General features: G+C 41.3%; 1 protein-coding gene across 1 annotated transcript in view; it reads right to left on the bottom strand.

Moving 5' to 3' along the window:
• Window positions 1–1,217: 1,217 nt before the first annotated feature.
• The window catches only part of LOC126237859 (uncharacterized), an 89,889-nt gene continuing 76,076 nt past the window's right edge, over window positions 1,218–15,030 (bottom strand). The window contains exon 7 of the mRNA XM_049947753.1: window positions 1,218–1,473. Coding sequence (XP_049803710.1) covers window positions 1,391–1,473 — 83 coding nt within the window. The 3' untranslated portion in view covers window positions 1,218–1,390. The remainder of the gene's footprint in view (window positions 1,474–15,030) is intronic.

Raw genomic sequence — 15,030 nt, 5'->3', positions numbered from 1 at the left:
ATGATGAGCTTCGCCCTGACATCTACCCTTCCTACCAACTCTAACCCCCTCTTCCTGCCTCCTCCCCAGGGCTCCCTCTCCTCCCCCTCCCTCCTTCTGAGCGGATTTCCCCTCCCCCTCCGTCTCTTGTGCCTTCTTTCAGTGTCTCTGCGCTCCCTCCTGCCCTGTCTTCCCTTTTCCTCTCCCGCCCCATGTGTCTCCTGCCTCTTCGTGAACCCACGGTTACCCCTCCTCCCTTCCTCCCGCCGCTTCCCCAGCTGCCCCATGCTCTCCCCTCCTTTTCCATCCTCTCTGCCCTTTCCCTCGGCAGGTCCCACCTGGTAGTTTTATTCTTCGTCGTGTGTGCTCCGAGTGGGTTTTAAGTGTGTTGTTTCGGAGTGTTTTTAATACTGTGGCCGACTTTTAACCTGTGCCTGTGCATCTAGTGACTTCCATGTGTTTTAAGAATCACCAATTGTGTTTTTTTAACTTTCTGGTGACTTTTTTAACTGTCCCCAATGAACGTCTACATATCAGTGTATTTTTACCTCCATTTTCTCCCCTTACTCTGTTTTATGTTCCCCCTTTTTACCTCCTTATGTATGTATTATTTTATTCTTGTTTTAATTGTCATGTCACTCGGCTGAAGAGCGGCGGCTTGTGCTGCTGGCAGCCCTCCCCTGCCCGTATGGGGCAGGGGAATGAAATCACAATAAAGAAAAAAAAAAAAAAATCGCACATCGGCAGTTCATCGAACGCCAGCAGACGTGGATAGCTGCCGCCACAGCAGCCTGGCTTGGATCTTCTCACTGATCTCTGGATTAGGCTTGGTATATTGGAGAAGTCTCTGGCGGTGACTAGTAGGAAATTATTTCAGTTGTTTTCTATATTATTCTTGTATGTAGTTGTGATTCGAAGACAGATCACTGTTTTGTGTTGGTGTTATACTTGGAGAATTTGTTTTGGTTAATTGAACAGTCCAATAAATTGTTTTCGGACTTTGATCGTTAGTTTCTTCTGCTTACGCAGACATATTAACTTTATTCACAATTTACGGAAATAGTGAATATGTTACTATGCGTTACATGCCTTTAACGTATATGCAGTAGTGTAAATTGTAACTGATTGAAGCAGAGTGTCAATTCTCCATTGTCATGGAATGATGCAGAATATTTTAAATATTAATGTAAATCAAGGTGCATGGAATAAATTATCGTTTTTAATAACTGTTCTGTTGTTTTTAATTTCATCTCTCATGACTTTATTGAGAATAAATACAAATATGCTGTGAAACACACACACACACATACACGAAAACACTTGTGTGCACCGCAGTTCATGCGGTTGTATTTGGACAGGGAGTACGACCAGCAGTGATGGTTTCGGCGCCATCGGAGTGAGAAGTCAGCCGTCAGACGTCTTCAGGCGGCGGTTCGTTTCCCGCAATTATTCGGTAAAAACTGTACACCACGAGCAGGAAGTAAATGTCCAGACCTGAAAACGTAGCGAAGAGCAAGGATGAAAAATCAGTTCGTTAATATTATAGTACTTTAAATTGCAATGTTGTTGGGTGCCTTGCTTCTGCCGACTGCGTGAGATCTGTTAAGAACAAGGTCTGACTCAGTCTTTCCGTGTCGCAGACACATCCACTTAATTAAATCCAAGTTGCAAAAGAATCCATCCATTGTATTCACTGAACAAAAGCTGTAAACGGTTCACAGCATGAAGTTCTAACCACATGACATGTATCTGCATCAGATACACCTTTTTAGCAAAAAAGAAAAGTATTCAGAATTCCGATAATTCAGAAGTACACTTCCGTCCACTTGTTAGCATCTATAATTCAGTAGACTGCTGACCAGAGTTGTCTTTACTGATAGAGCTGCACGAAATCCGCGAAAAAGTTTCAGATGCCAAAACTGTGATGATGTGGATCAGCTGACGAAACTTGGTATGGGAGTTCAGAGAGTTAACAAATTAATTTGTTTAGCAAGCACACAACAATAGCATACAGTACGTAACAGCAAACATGGAAATTCACCATACCAACGACTTGTGAGATATTGGGCAGGGTAAGGCGCATCAAAAACTGGCAGGATAAATTCAGACATGAGGACAGTGCAAGGCTGCGGTACCTCGGCTGGCTTAGACAAAGAATAAGCAAAGAAACAAACTTGGATGTCCATAGCATACGTCAGTGAATTGGCCGATCACTTGAAATGCGCTGCGCTTAGTAAGAGGCTTATGTATATGGCACACAGCTAAAGGAAAAAAAAAATAAAAATGTGCGTGCCAAGTTCTTCTCTCCAATGCCAGAGCTGTGCGGAGCCTGTCACTAATCATGTAAATTGGTGGTAGAGGGGGGAGAAAGGAAAGGAGAGGGAAGAACATATCGATATCGATTGTATTGGGACTTTACGCAGAATCAGAAATGTGAGGCAGAGCGAGATTCGAACGCGCTATCTCCCACTTCCTAGGCAGTTGCGTTACCCACTGCACCAAGAGGACAAAGTGATCATTGCCTCTGCAAAGAATATCTCTGGACGCCTCTCGACCGACCCACACTCCCACCTAGCGCCACAAATAGGCAATCCCAATCCATGTCCCCCAATGCTCGCTACTTTGTCACTGCCGCAGGGGGTCGAACGTTATTGTGCATCCGCAGTGAAGGTGGTGAATTCATTGCCCATCGAGGCGGATCGGTTATATGAATACGCGGTGTCTGTTCTTAGAACATCAGAAATTCGTATAACTGACTCACAAAGTCATTTCTTTAGTCACTCTGTACGGAGAATCTACATGTAGATGGAGAGAATGTTCGAGAGTCTCCTAGTATGGAAACAAGTTTAATTACTTGTGGATCTGCTTTACGTTGTACACTTCATCAATGAATACGAAATTATGGCAATATCTGGAACGAATACATAAACTGGTTTAATATTTACAGAATAAGCATGTACCGATTTTTCTCAAGTCTTCTGTCTTCTGACTAATTTAAAGTAGGCTGTCACGATTTTCTGTCCTGTGCTAACATTTTCATGTCGGGGTAGCACTTGGATCACACAACCTCAATTATATGATGGGTGTATGCAGATCTCTGTCTTCCCTATATGTTTCACCCTCTACTACTACCTCTAGTACCGTAGAGGTTATTCACCGATGTCTTAACACATGTCCTATTAACCTGTCACTTCTTCTTGTCAGTGATTTCCACATGTTCCTTTCTTCAATAATTCTGCAGAAAACTTCCTCATTCAGCATCTTATCAGTCCATGCCGTCTTCAACGTTCTCCTGTATCACCACAGCTCAAACGCTTCGATTCAGTTATGTTACCGTGTTACCATTGTCCATCATTCACTATATTATATTGCTGTGTTCCAAATTGACATTCTGATCAATTTCTGCGATGTCACCACCGAATCTTATCATTGATAACCTTTCGCCCTGCATTTTAATCTTGCGCTTGAAAGTTTCTTTCATTTCCGTTATTGCTTTCTTCGATGTATGGACAGAACAATAGTGACGAAAGCCTGTGTGTCTGTCTAACGCCTTTTATAATCCTAGCACTTCGTTCTTCGTCTCGCACTCTCATTATTCTTTTGTGATGGCATAATAAGCGTACATGCTGCATATCACCCGCGTTTCCCTATAATTTATTACTATTTTTCTCAAAATTTCAAACATCTTGAAGTCTTTTAAATAAGCGAACGTTTTTTCTAGGCCGACATATCCTATGAACGCGTCCTGACTTTTCTATAGCCTTGCTTCCATTATCATGCGCAACATCAGCTCTGCCTCTGTGGTTCCTTTACCTTTCCTTAAGGCAAACTGATTGACGTCTAACGGATACTCAAGTTTCTGTTACGTTCTTCTATTTATTATTCTTGTCAGCAGTTTGGCTATAGGAGCTACTAAGTTGGTTATGCGATAGTTCTCGCAGTTATCTGCTCTTGCTATCTTCAGAACTGGCTTTCTCGAAAGCCTGACGGTACACCGCTAATCATAGATTATACATAGCAGCCTGAATAGTCGTTTAGTTACCAATTCCCTCAATGATTTTAGCAAATCTGATACAATGGAAAAATTTGGAAATTTGTGGTAAGGTCTTATGAGACCAAACTGCTGAGGTCATTGGTCCCTAAGCCTACTCATTACTTAATCTAACTTAAACTAGCTTACGCTATGGACAACACACACACCCACGCCCGAGGGAGGAATCGAGCCTCCGACGGGGGGGAGCGGCACGGACCGTGAAAGGGCGCTTCAGACCGCGCGCCTACCCATTGCGGCGATACAGTGTTATCTATCCCTTCTGTCTTATTTCAGCTCAAGGCTTCCGCAGCTGTCATAAATTAAACTCTAATACTGGATCCGTTGTGTCTTCCATATCAACTCCAATTTCTTTTTTTTATCAGTTAGACAAGCCCTCCCCTTCAAAGAGGCCTTCGATTTACTCTTTCCACCTAACCGTACTCTTCTCTTCCTTAACAGTGAATTCCTATAGCACTCCTAATGTCACCACTCTTGCTTATAACTTCACCGAAGGTTGTTTCGATTTTTCTATATGCTGAATCTGTCATTTATTTTTAGATTTTATCAGACTTTTTCTGCAGCCATTTCACATATCGTTTCTAAGTGATTTAGATTCCTGCATTCTTGACTTTCCCTAAACCTTTTTGTATTTACTTCCTTCGCCGATTAACCGAAGTATTTCTTTTGTTACCCAAGGTGTCTTCGCAGTTACATTCGTTGTACTTATGTTTGAAGGTCGCAAAACTGTGATCGCCCTTTCCGGAGAAATCCACTTCACTTCAGCCGAACTGCCCACTCTGACATTCCTTATGGCAATATTCACAACTTTAGACAATTTCGTACGTATCTTGTCACCTGGGAAGCCCTTAAATCCAACATCCGATTTCAGAATCTCTGCTTGCCCATGATGTAATCCAGCTGGAACCTTCTCGTGTCTCCTGGTATTTTCGAAGTACACCTCCTCCTCTTGTGATTCCTTAACAGAATATTCACCGTTACCATCTGAAATTTATTGCAGACCTGAATTAGCATTTCTCTTCTCTCATACTTACTGCCAACCCCCTATTGTCCCGTAAACTTTCCTATTTTCCTTCCCATGCAACCACATTCGAGTCCCACACGACTGCCACATGTTCATCTCCCTTTACATAGTAAATTATCCGTTGCATATCTTCGTATATTTATCTATCTCTTCATCTTCTGATAGTGACACTGGAAAGTATACACGAAATATGCTTGCCAGAGTTGGTTTGTTGTCGAATCTGATGAGAACAATTTTATTACTGAACTGTTTGCAGTAGCTCATCCTCTGCTCTACTTTCCTTTTCATAACGAATCTTACACCCGTTATACCATTTTCTGGTACTGTTGACGTCATCCTGTATTCGTCTGACCAGAAATCTTTACTTTCTTTCCATTTCACTTCACTGACCTCCACTATTCTATACTGACTATTTTCATTCCCATTTCCAGTTTTTCTACCTTTCCTGCCTCGCTCACACTTCTGACATTTCATGCTCGGACGCGTAAAAGGTTATCTGTTCCTTGGCTATTGTATATTTTTCTCATGTAACACCTCCCCCTTGGAACTCAATCCACACCCGCAGATCCATTTTGGCCAATGGTGAGATCATCATGACATTTTTTCAGTTACAAGCCACGTGTACCGTGGATACAGATCATGTGTCTTTAATGCATTGGTTTCAATTGCCTTCTGCATCTTAATGTCGTTGATCAGTTTTGATTCTTCCGCCTTTTGGGAGCAGTTTCCGATCTCAACTGAAAGGGGCTGCCCTCAACCACTGTCCCTCTCTGACAAGTCTATGGTGGCCGTTAATAATGATTTTGTACTCAAAAATTTATGCACTGGCTGGATTCGAAACCGGAACGTAGAAGATTTTTATTACTTGCAAGAGACGTCACCCCTAGACCACGGTTACCAAGGTAGGTATCGAATATGTAGAATATAAGTAAGTATATATATATATACTTTTACTTGGTGAAGAAGTCTTTTCCCCTCTCTCATCAATATTGCTGCGTCATTATTCCCCAGTAACTTCGCCTTCTATTCTGCCGCCAACTACAGCATTCCAGTTCAAGCTGAGAAGATGTCGAAGTGGCCAGGAGACACACGAACTTCAGTAGAATTAAGTCACGGTAAGAGAAAAATTACGATGTTAGATATGGATTTCATCATGTAAAGACGTACCCAAGGGAACATATAAAGTCATTTGATAATTTTGTAATTTAATGGGTTTACAGAACCGTTAGAAAGAAATACGTAATAGCACACCCATAGTTGAAATATGTCACTATCGAACCCCTATACAAGAAAGTCACCCCTTACATAAGAAAGGTGCGGGAATCATTTAAATAATTTTCGTCCATTTTCCTTAATGACGTATTTTTCCAAAATATTGGAGGAAGTAATGTATTCAAGAGTAGTAACACTCTTTTTCTGAGAGTCATCACTGTTTGATGGGTGCGCAATAAGTTTATCTCTTGTGCCAATCTTTTCATCTCAAAGAAGCACTTGAAACCTACTGTAAGTCGTCATCTGACGCAATTATGTAGAAAAAATACTTAGGGTACCACAATTTAGATGACTGACTGAAAATACGTTGATACATTTATTCACGACCTATTACATGTTTTAAATAACGAGATATCGTCCACTGGTATCTTTAATGATTTATCAAGGGTGCGTGCTTAAAGGAACGTCATATTCTTAGAAAGCCTTTAATTATCATATGGAACTGATGGGTTTCCAAAAGCACCGATTTGAATTATATTAAAGAAAAACAATGCAAGAAATGTTGAATAACTCAGACAATGAAACTTCCAATAAGGTTAAAACTGTGTGCTGAATCGAGTTCGAGCTCGGGACCTTTGCTTGGCAGAACTGAAGCTGTGAAGACGGGTCCTCATTCGTGCTTGCATACCTCAGTCGGTGAAGCACTTGCCCGAAAAAGGCAAAGGTCCCGAGCTTGAGTCTCGATCCGGCACTGTTTTAACCTGCGAGGAAGTTTCACATTAGTGCACACCCCGCTGCTGTTTGAAAATTTCATTTTGGAAACTCAGACAAGGATGGAAGGAGAGAAAAGTTTGATGACTTGGCGAAAATGATGAAGAGAGTTTCATAGGTTTCAGTTTGGATCCACTTCTACTCATGATGTTTATCTTTTACTTAAGATAGCCTATTTTTAACAAGCATTGTTTGTAGCCTTCTTTTCACAAATGCTACGAGCGTTATAATTAATCAAAACAGAGAGAAAGTAAGTAAAGAAATTGTTAACAATATTTTTCAGTCAATTTGTAATTGCTACTCTACAGTGTATGGTTCCTGAAGATGACGGCAGCCTTACCAGTAATTGCTGGGGTACTATTAATCAATACAGAGGAATATTAAAAGAAATCGTTAACAATATTTTTCGAACAATTAGTAAGAGCTACTCTAAAATGCGTGGCTCCTGAAGATGGCAGCAGCCTTTCCAGTAGTTGCAGGGGCAACAGTCGGGCCTTCTAATATCAATTAAAACAGTCTAGCTGTGCTGGTACTGTGAACAGGCTGAAAGCTAGGGGAAACTGCAGCCGTAATTTTTTCTGAGGGTATGCAGCTCTACTGTATGGTTCAATGGTGTTGGCATTCTCTTGAGTAAAATATTCCGGAGGTAAAATAAAATTCGTATTTTTGGACGGGACTACTCAGAAGTACGTCGACACCAGGAGATACAAAACTCACATTCTACGGATCGGAGAGTGGAATGTTATATCTCTTAATTGCGCAGTTAGGCTGGAAAGTTTAAAAATGAAAATGGATAAGCTGAAGTTAAATATAATGTGAATTAGTGAGGTTCAGTGGTAACAGAACAGAACTTTTGGTCAGAATACAGGGCTATAAGTAAAAAATCACGTAGGGGCGTTGTAGGAGTAGGTTTAATAATTAATAATAAAACAGAAATGCGGTTAAGCTACTATTAAAAGCACAGTGAATGCATTATTATAGCCAAAACAGACCCAAAGCGAACACCCACCACAGTTGCACAAGTTTATAAGCCAACTAACTCCACTTATCATGAAGAAACTGCAGAAATGTATGATGAGATAAAAGAAGTTATTCAGATAGTTAAGGGAGACGAAACTTAATTGTGAGAGGGGACTTTAATTGGACAGTAGGAAAAGCAAGAGATGGAAAAATTTTAGATGAGTATGTGCTGGAGAAAGGAATGGGAGAGGAAGCCAGGAAGCCACCTGGTAGAATTTAGCACAGCATAATTTAATCATCGCTAGCACTTGGTTCAAGAATGATGAAAGAAGACTGGATACGTGGAGGAGACCTGGAGACACCAGAAGGTTTCAGACATATATAGTTAGAAAGAGATTTTGGAATATGATTTTAAATTGTAACAAATTTCCAATGGCAGATGCAGACTCTGACCACAATTTCTTGGTTATGAGTCGCAGATTGCAAAAAAAGGTAGGAAATTAAGGATATGGGACCTTGATAATTTGAAAGAACCATAGTGTTGTTGAGAGTTTCAGAGGGAGAATTAGACAACGATTAACTAGAACAGGGAAACAGAGTGCAGCAGAAGACGAATGGGTAGCTTTGAGACACGAAATAGTGAAGGCAGCAGAGGATCAACTAGGTAAAAGACAATCTGTAGCAGAAATCCTTGAATAAGACAGCAGATGTTGAATTTAATTGATGAAAGGAAAAAATGTAAAAAATGCGGGAAATGAAGGAGGCGAAAGAGAATACAAATGTCTCCTTTATTGTATGAATCCTTTATTGTATGATTATATGATAGCGGAACAAACACTGGAAGCAGTTACTTCTGTAAAATATCTGGGAGTATGCGTGCGGAATGATCTGAAGTGGAATGATCATATAAAATTAATTTTTGGTAAGGCGGGTAACAGGTTCAGATTCATTGGGAGAGTCCTTAGAAAATGTAGTCCATCAACAAAGGAGGTGGCTTACAAAACACTCGTTCGACCTATACTTGAGTATTGCTCATCAGTGTGGGATCCGTACCAGATCGGGTTGACGGAGGAGATAGAGAAGATCCAAAGAAGAGCGGCGCGTTTCGTCACAGGGTTATTTGGTAACCGTGATAGCGCTACGGAGATGTTTCGCGAACTCAAGTGGCAGACTCAGCAAGAGAGGCGCTCTGCATCGCGGTGTAGCTTGCTGTTCAGGTTTCGAGAGGGTGCGTTTCTGGATGAGGTATCGAATATATTGCTTCCCCCTACTTGTACCTCCCGAGTAGATCACGAATGTAAAATTAGAGAGATTCGAGCGCGTACGGAGGTTTTCAGACAGTCATTCTTCCCGCGAACCATACGCGACTGGAACAGAAAAGGGAGGTAATGACAGTGGCCTCCGCCACACACCGTTGGGTGGCTTGCGGAGTATAATTGTAGATGTAGATGTCTCAAAAATGAGACAGACAGTAAGTGCAAAGTGGCTAAGCAGGACTGGCTAGAGGGCAAATGTAAGGATTTAGAAGAGTATTTCACTACGGGAAAAATAGATACCGCCTACAGGACAATTAATGAAGCCTTTGGAGAAAAGAGAAGCAGCTGTATTATTATCAAGAGCTCAGATGAAAAACCAGCGCTAAGCAAAGAAGGGATAGCTGAAATGTGGGAGAATTATACGGAGGGTCTATACAAGAGACATGAGCGTGGAGCTAGAGAAATGGAAGAGGTCGTCGATGAACAGGCGTTGGGAGACATGATACTGCGAGAAGAATTTGACACAGCACTGAAAGAACGAAGTCGAAACAAGACGGGGGAGTAGCCGACATTCTATCATCCATCACACAACTCTTCCATTTGGTGAGCAAGACGTATGAGACAGGCGAAATGCCCTCAGGCTTCAAGAAGAATGTAATAATTCCAGTGTCAAAGAAAGCAGGTGTGAGTATTACCGAACTATCAGTTTATTAAGCCATGGTTGCAAAATTCTAACAGAGATTATTTAAAGAAGAATGGAAGAACTGGTACAAACCAATCTTTGGGAAGATTAGTTTGGATTCTGGAGAAACGTAGGACCACGAAAGGCAATACTGACCCTAAGAGTTTTCTTTCAAGATACGTTATAGCATTTGTAGGCGTAGAGAAAGCTATTGACGATGTCGACTGGAATACTCCCTTTGAAATTCTGATAGTAGCAGGTGTAAAATACAGGGAGCGAAAACCTCTTTACAGCTTTTACACAAACCAGGCCGCAGTTATAAGAGACAGTAAGTATGAAGGGGAAGCAGTGGTTAAGAATGTAGTGAGAGACAGTTGTAGCCTATCGCCAATGTTATTCAACCTGCGCATTGAGCTGTAAAGGAAATCAAATAAAAATTTGGAGTAGGACTTTAAGTTCAGAGAGAAGAAATGAAGGCATTGAAGTTTTCCGATGACATTGTAATTCAATCAAGACAGCAAAGGACTTGGAAGTGCAGTTGAATGGAATTGACAGTGTCTTGAAATGAATGTATAGGATGAAGCCAACAAAAGCGAAAGAAGGCTAATGGAATGTAGTCGAATTAAATCAGGCGATGCTGAGGGAATTAGAGTAAGGTACGAGATGCATACAGAAGTAAATGAATTTTCTTACTTGCACAGCAAAATAGTGATGATGGACGAAGATGGTAGGATATAAATCGAATACTAGCAATGGCAAGAATACCGTTTCTGAAGAAGAGAAAATTATTAAAATCGAATATAGATGTAAGTGTCAAGAAGTCTTTCCTGAAAGTATTTGTATGGAGTGTCACCATGCATGGATGTGAAATACAGACAACAAACAGCTTAGACAAGAAGAGAATAGAAGCTTTAGAAATGTTGCGTGCTGCAGAAGAAAGCTGGAGATTAGGTGGGTATAACTAATGAGGAGGTGCTGAACAGAACTGGGGAGAGAGGAAATTTGTGGCATAACCTGACTACCAGAAGGAGTCGGTTGATATGTCACACTGTGAGACATCAAGGGATCACTAATTTAGTATTGGATGGAAGTCTGGGGGCTAAAAATGGTATAAGGGGACCGAGAGAGGAGCGACAGTAAGCAGATTCAGGAGGAGGTGTGTTTTGTGGTCGATATTTGGAGATGCAGAGGGTTGCACAGGGTAAAGCAACATGGCGCGCTACATCAAACCGTTCTTCAGACTGAAGAACACAACAACAACAACAACAACAACAACGACCACAACAATTACAACAAGAATTCTAAAAATGGAATATATCTTAACTTTAGTTTTATACAACGAATATAACGGTACCAAGAAATATAGGTAATAAAAAGGAGTCAGAATATCGTGAAGAATTTTTCAAGTTTATAGGTGAACATACTGATGAAATGTTGAAGTGTAACAAATATATTACTAAGCTGTTGACTAAGTTAAACAATTTTTTTCTCGTTTTGGAAACGCACAAATGAACATTTTGACGTAATTTTGACGTATTTGCAGGGGAGCGTTCTACTTTCGTTGCAAACTGTACCCCCACTGCAGACACATGATTGATTATCTTCCTCTCATCCACCACAAAGGAATGATTTGTTACCACCTTTCTCCTCCCCTTCTTCTCTCGCCCATACATCCCATACATCACCACAACCCCATTCCCACTCCCAAGGTCACATTTACGATCACCCCAGGACTAACAGAACATTTCTCCCACTCCTACTGCCAGTTCTGTGATATCTCAATCCAAGGCAGCAGACTTGCTTTAAGTAGTTTTATGCATTTCTTTTAAGTTAAAAATGGCGGGGATATCCTATGTAGTTTGCTTTAAATGGCGAGAAATTAAAAATATTAGTTGATATACTGGTGTAATCATTCAAACTGTTGAGGAATCGAAGATAGCTTACTTGTTCTAAGAGGCGAAAATCAACATTCAGAATAGCCCACTCATGTGTGTGGTGCAATGTTCCATTACCACCATAACCGTCAGAAGTGTGCAGTGTTTTCAACAGAAAGCACGATTTTTTTTCATTCATTTTAACTTTCGGTTTACATCGAAACATAGCCAGCAGCCGGTGTAGGGTGAGGAGTTACGCCAGACGTGTATGCTTAGTTCAACGGTACTACCCGTGGTCTAGGGGTAGCGTCTTTGATTCATAATCAGAATGTCTTTGGTCCCGGGTTCGATCCCCGCCACTGCCTAATTTTGATAAATAATCAGCATTGGCGGCCGAAGACTTCCGGCATAAGAAGTCAGCCTCATTCTGCCAACGGCCTTGGATAGAGGTTCAGGGCACTCTCTTGTCCTAGGGGTGGGAAATTGCCCCTAAAGGCGGAAGAATCAGCAATGATCAACGAAATGAGGATGCAGAAGGCAATGGAAACCACTGCATTAAAGACACGTAACGTGTATCCGCAGGACATGCGGCCTGTAATTGAAGAAGTGTCATGATGATCTCCCCATTGGCAACAGATTCCGGAATAGTCCCCCATTCGGATCTCCGGGAGGGGACTGCCAAGGGGGAGGTTATCATGAGAAAAAGATTGAATAATCAACGAAAGGGTAACGTTCTACGAGTCGGGGCGTGGAATGTCAGAAGCGTGAACGTGGTAGGGAAACTAGAAAATCTGAAAAGGGAAATGCAAAGGCTCAATCTAGATATGGTAGGGGTCAGTGAAGTGAAGTGGAAGGAAGACAAGGATTTCTGGTCAGATGAGTATCGGGTAATATCAACAGCAGCAGAAAATGGTATAACAGGTGTAGGATTCGTTATGAATAGGAAGGTAGGGCAGAGGGTGTGTTACTGTGAGCAGTTCAGTGACCGGGTTGTTCTAATCAGAATCGACAGCAGACCAATACCGACAATGATAGTTCAGGTATACATGCCGACGTCGCAAGCTGAACAGATAGAGAAAGTGTATGAGGATATTGAAAGGGTAATGCAGTTTGTAAAGGGGGACGAAAATCTAATAGTCATGGGCGACTGGAATGCAGTTGTAGGAGAAGGAGTAGAAGAAAAGGTTAAAGGAGAATATGGGCTTGGGACAAGGAATGAAAGAGGAGAAAGACTAATTGAGTTCTGTAACAAGTTTCAGCTAGTAATAGCGAATACCCTGTTCAAGAATCACAAGAGGAGGAGGTATACTTGGAAAAGGCCGGGAGATACGGGAAGATTTCAACTAGATTACATCATGGTCAGACAGAGATTCCGAAATCAGATACTGGATTGTAAGGCGTACTCAGGAGCAGATATAGACTCAGATCACAATATAGTAGTGATGAAGAGTAGGCTGAAGTTCAAGACATTAGTCAGGAAGAATCAATACGCAAAGAAGTGGGATACGGAAGTACTAAGGAATGACGAGATACGTTTGAAGTTCTCTAACGCTATAGATACAGCAATAAGGAATAGCGCAGTAGGCAGTACAGATGAAGAGTAATGGGCATCTCTAAAAAGGGCCATCACAGAAGTTGGGGAAGGAAAACATAGGTACAACGAAGGTAGCTGCGAAGAAACCATGGGTAACAGAAGAAATACTTCAGTTGATTGATGAAAGGAGGAAGTACAAACATGTTCCGGGAAAATCAGGAATACAGAAATACAAGTCGCTGAGGAATGAAATAAATAGGAAGTGCAGGGAAGCTAAGACGAAATGGTTGCAGGAAAAATGAAAAGACATCGAAAAAGATATGATTGTCGGAAGGACAGACTGAGCATACAGGAAAGTCAAAACAACCTTTGGTGACATTAAAAGCAACGGTGGTAACATTAACAGTGCAACGGGAATTCCACTGTTAAATGCAGAGGAGAGAGCAGATAGGTGGAAAGAATACATTGAAAGCCTCTATGAAGGTGAAGATTTGTCTGATGTGATAGAAGAAGAAACAGGTCGATTTAGAAGAGATAGAGGATCCAGTATTAGAATCGGAATTTAAAAGAGCTTTGGAGGACTTACGGTCAAATAAGGGATAGATAACATTCCATCAGAATTTCTAAAATCATTGGGGAAAGTGGCAACAAAACGACTATTCACTTTGGTGTATAGAATATATGAGCCTGGCGATATACCATCTGACTTTCGGGTAAGCATCATCCACACAATTCCGAAGGCGGCAAGAGCTGACAAGTGCGAGAATTATCGCACAATCAGCTTAACAGCTCATGCATCGAAGCTGCATACGAGAATAATATACAGAAGAATGGAAAAGAAAATTGAGAATGCGCTAGGTGACGATCAGTTTGGCTTTAGGAAAAGTAAAGGGACGAGAGAGGCAATTCTGACATTACGGCTAATAATGGAAGCAAGGCTAAAGAAAAATCAAGACACTTTCGTAGGATTTGTAGACCTGGAAAAAGCGTTCGACAATATAAAATGGTGCAAGCTGTTCGAGATTCTAAAAAAGTAGGGGTAAGCTATAGGGAGAGACGGGTCATATATAATATGTACAACAACCAAGAGGGAATAATAAGAGTGGACGATCAAGAACGAAGTGCTCGTATTAAGAAGGGTGTAAGACAAGACTGTAGCCTTTCACCCCTACTCTTCAATCTGTACATCGAGGAAGCAATGATGGAAATAAAAGAAAGGTTCAGGAGTGGAATTAAAATACAAGGTGAAAGGATATCAATGATACGATTCGCTGATGACATTGTTATCCTGAGTGAAAGCGAAGAAGAATTAAATGATCTACTGAACGGACTGAACAGTCTAATGAGTACACAGTATGGTTTGAGAGTAAATCGGAGAAAGACGAAGGTAATGAGAAGTAGTAGAAATGAGAACAGCGAGAAACTTAACATCAGGATTGATGGTCACGAAGTCAACGAAGTTAAGGAATTCTGCTACCTAGGCAGTAAAATAACCAATGGCGGACGGAGCAAAGAGGACATCAAAAGCAGACTCGCTCTGGCAAAAATGGCATTTCTGACCAAGAGAAGTCTACTAATATCAAATACCGGCCTTAATTTGAGGAAGAAATTTCTGAGGATGTACGTCTGGAGTACGGCATTGTATGGTAGTGAAACATGGACTGTGGGAAAACCGGAACAGAAGAGA

Source organism: Schistocerca nitens, chromosome 1, assembly GCF_023898315.1.
Source record: "Schistocerca nitens isolate TAMUIC-IGC-003100 chromosome 1, iqSchNite1.1, whole genome shotgun sequence".
NCBI classification, from domain to species: domain Eukaryota; kingdom Metazoa; phylum Arthropoda; class Insecta; order Orthoptera; family Acrididae; genus Schistocerca; species Schistocerca nitens.
Note: the sequence above shows the minus strand (reverse complement) of the source record. Positions and strands in the feature narration are given on the sequence as shown.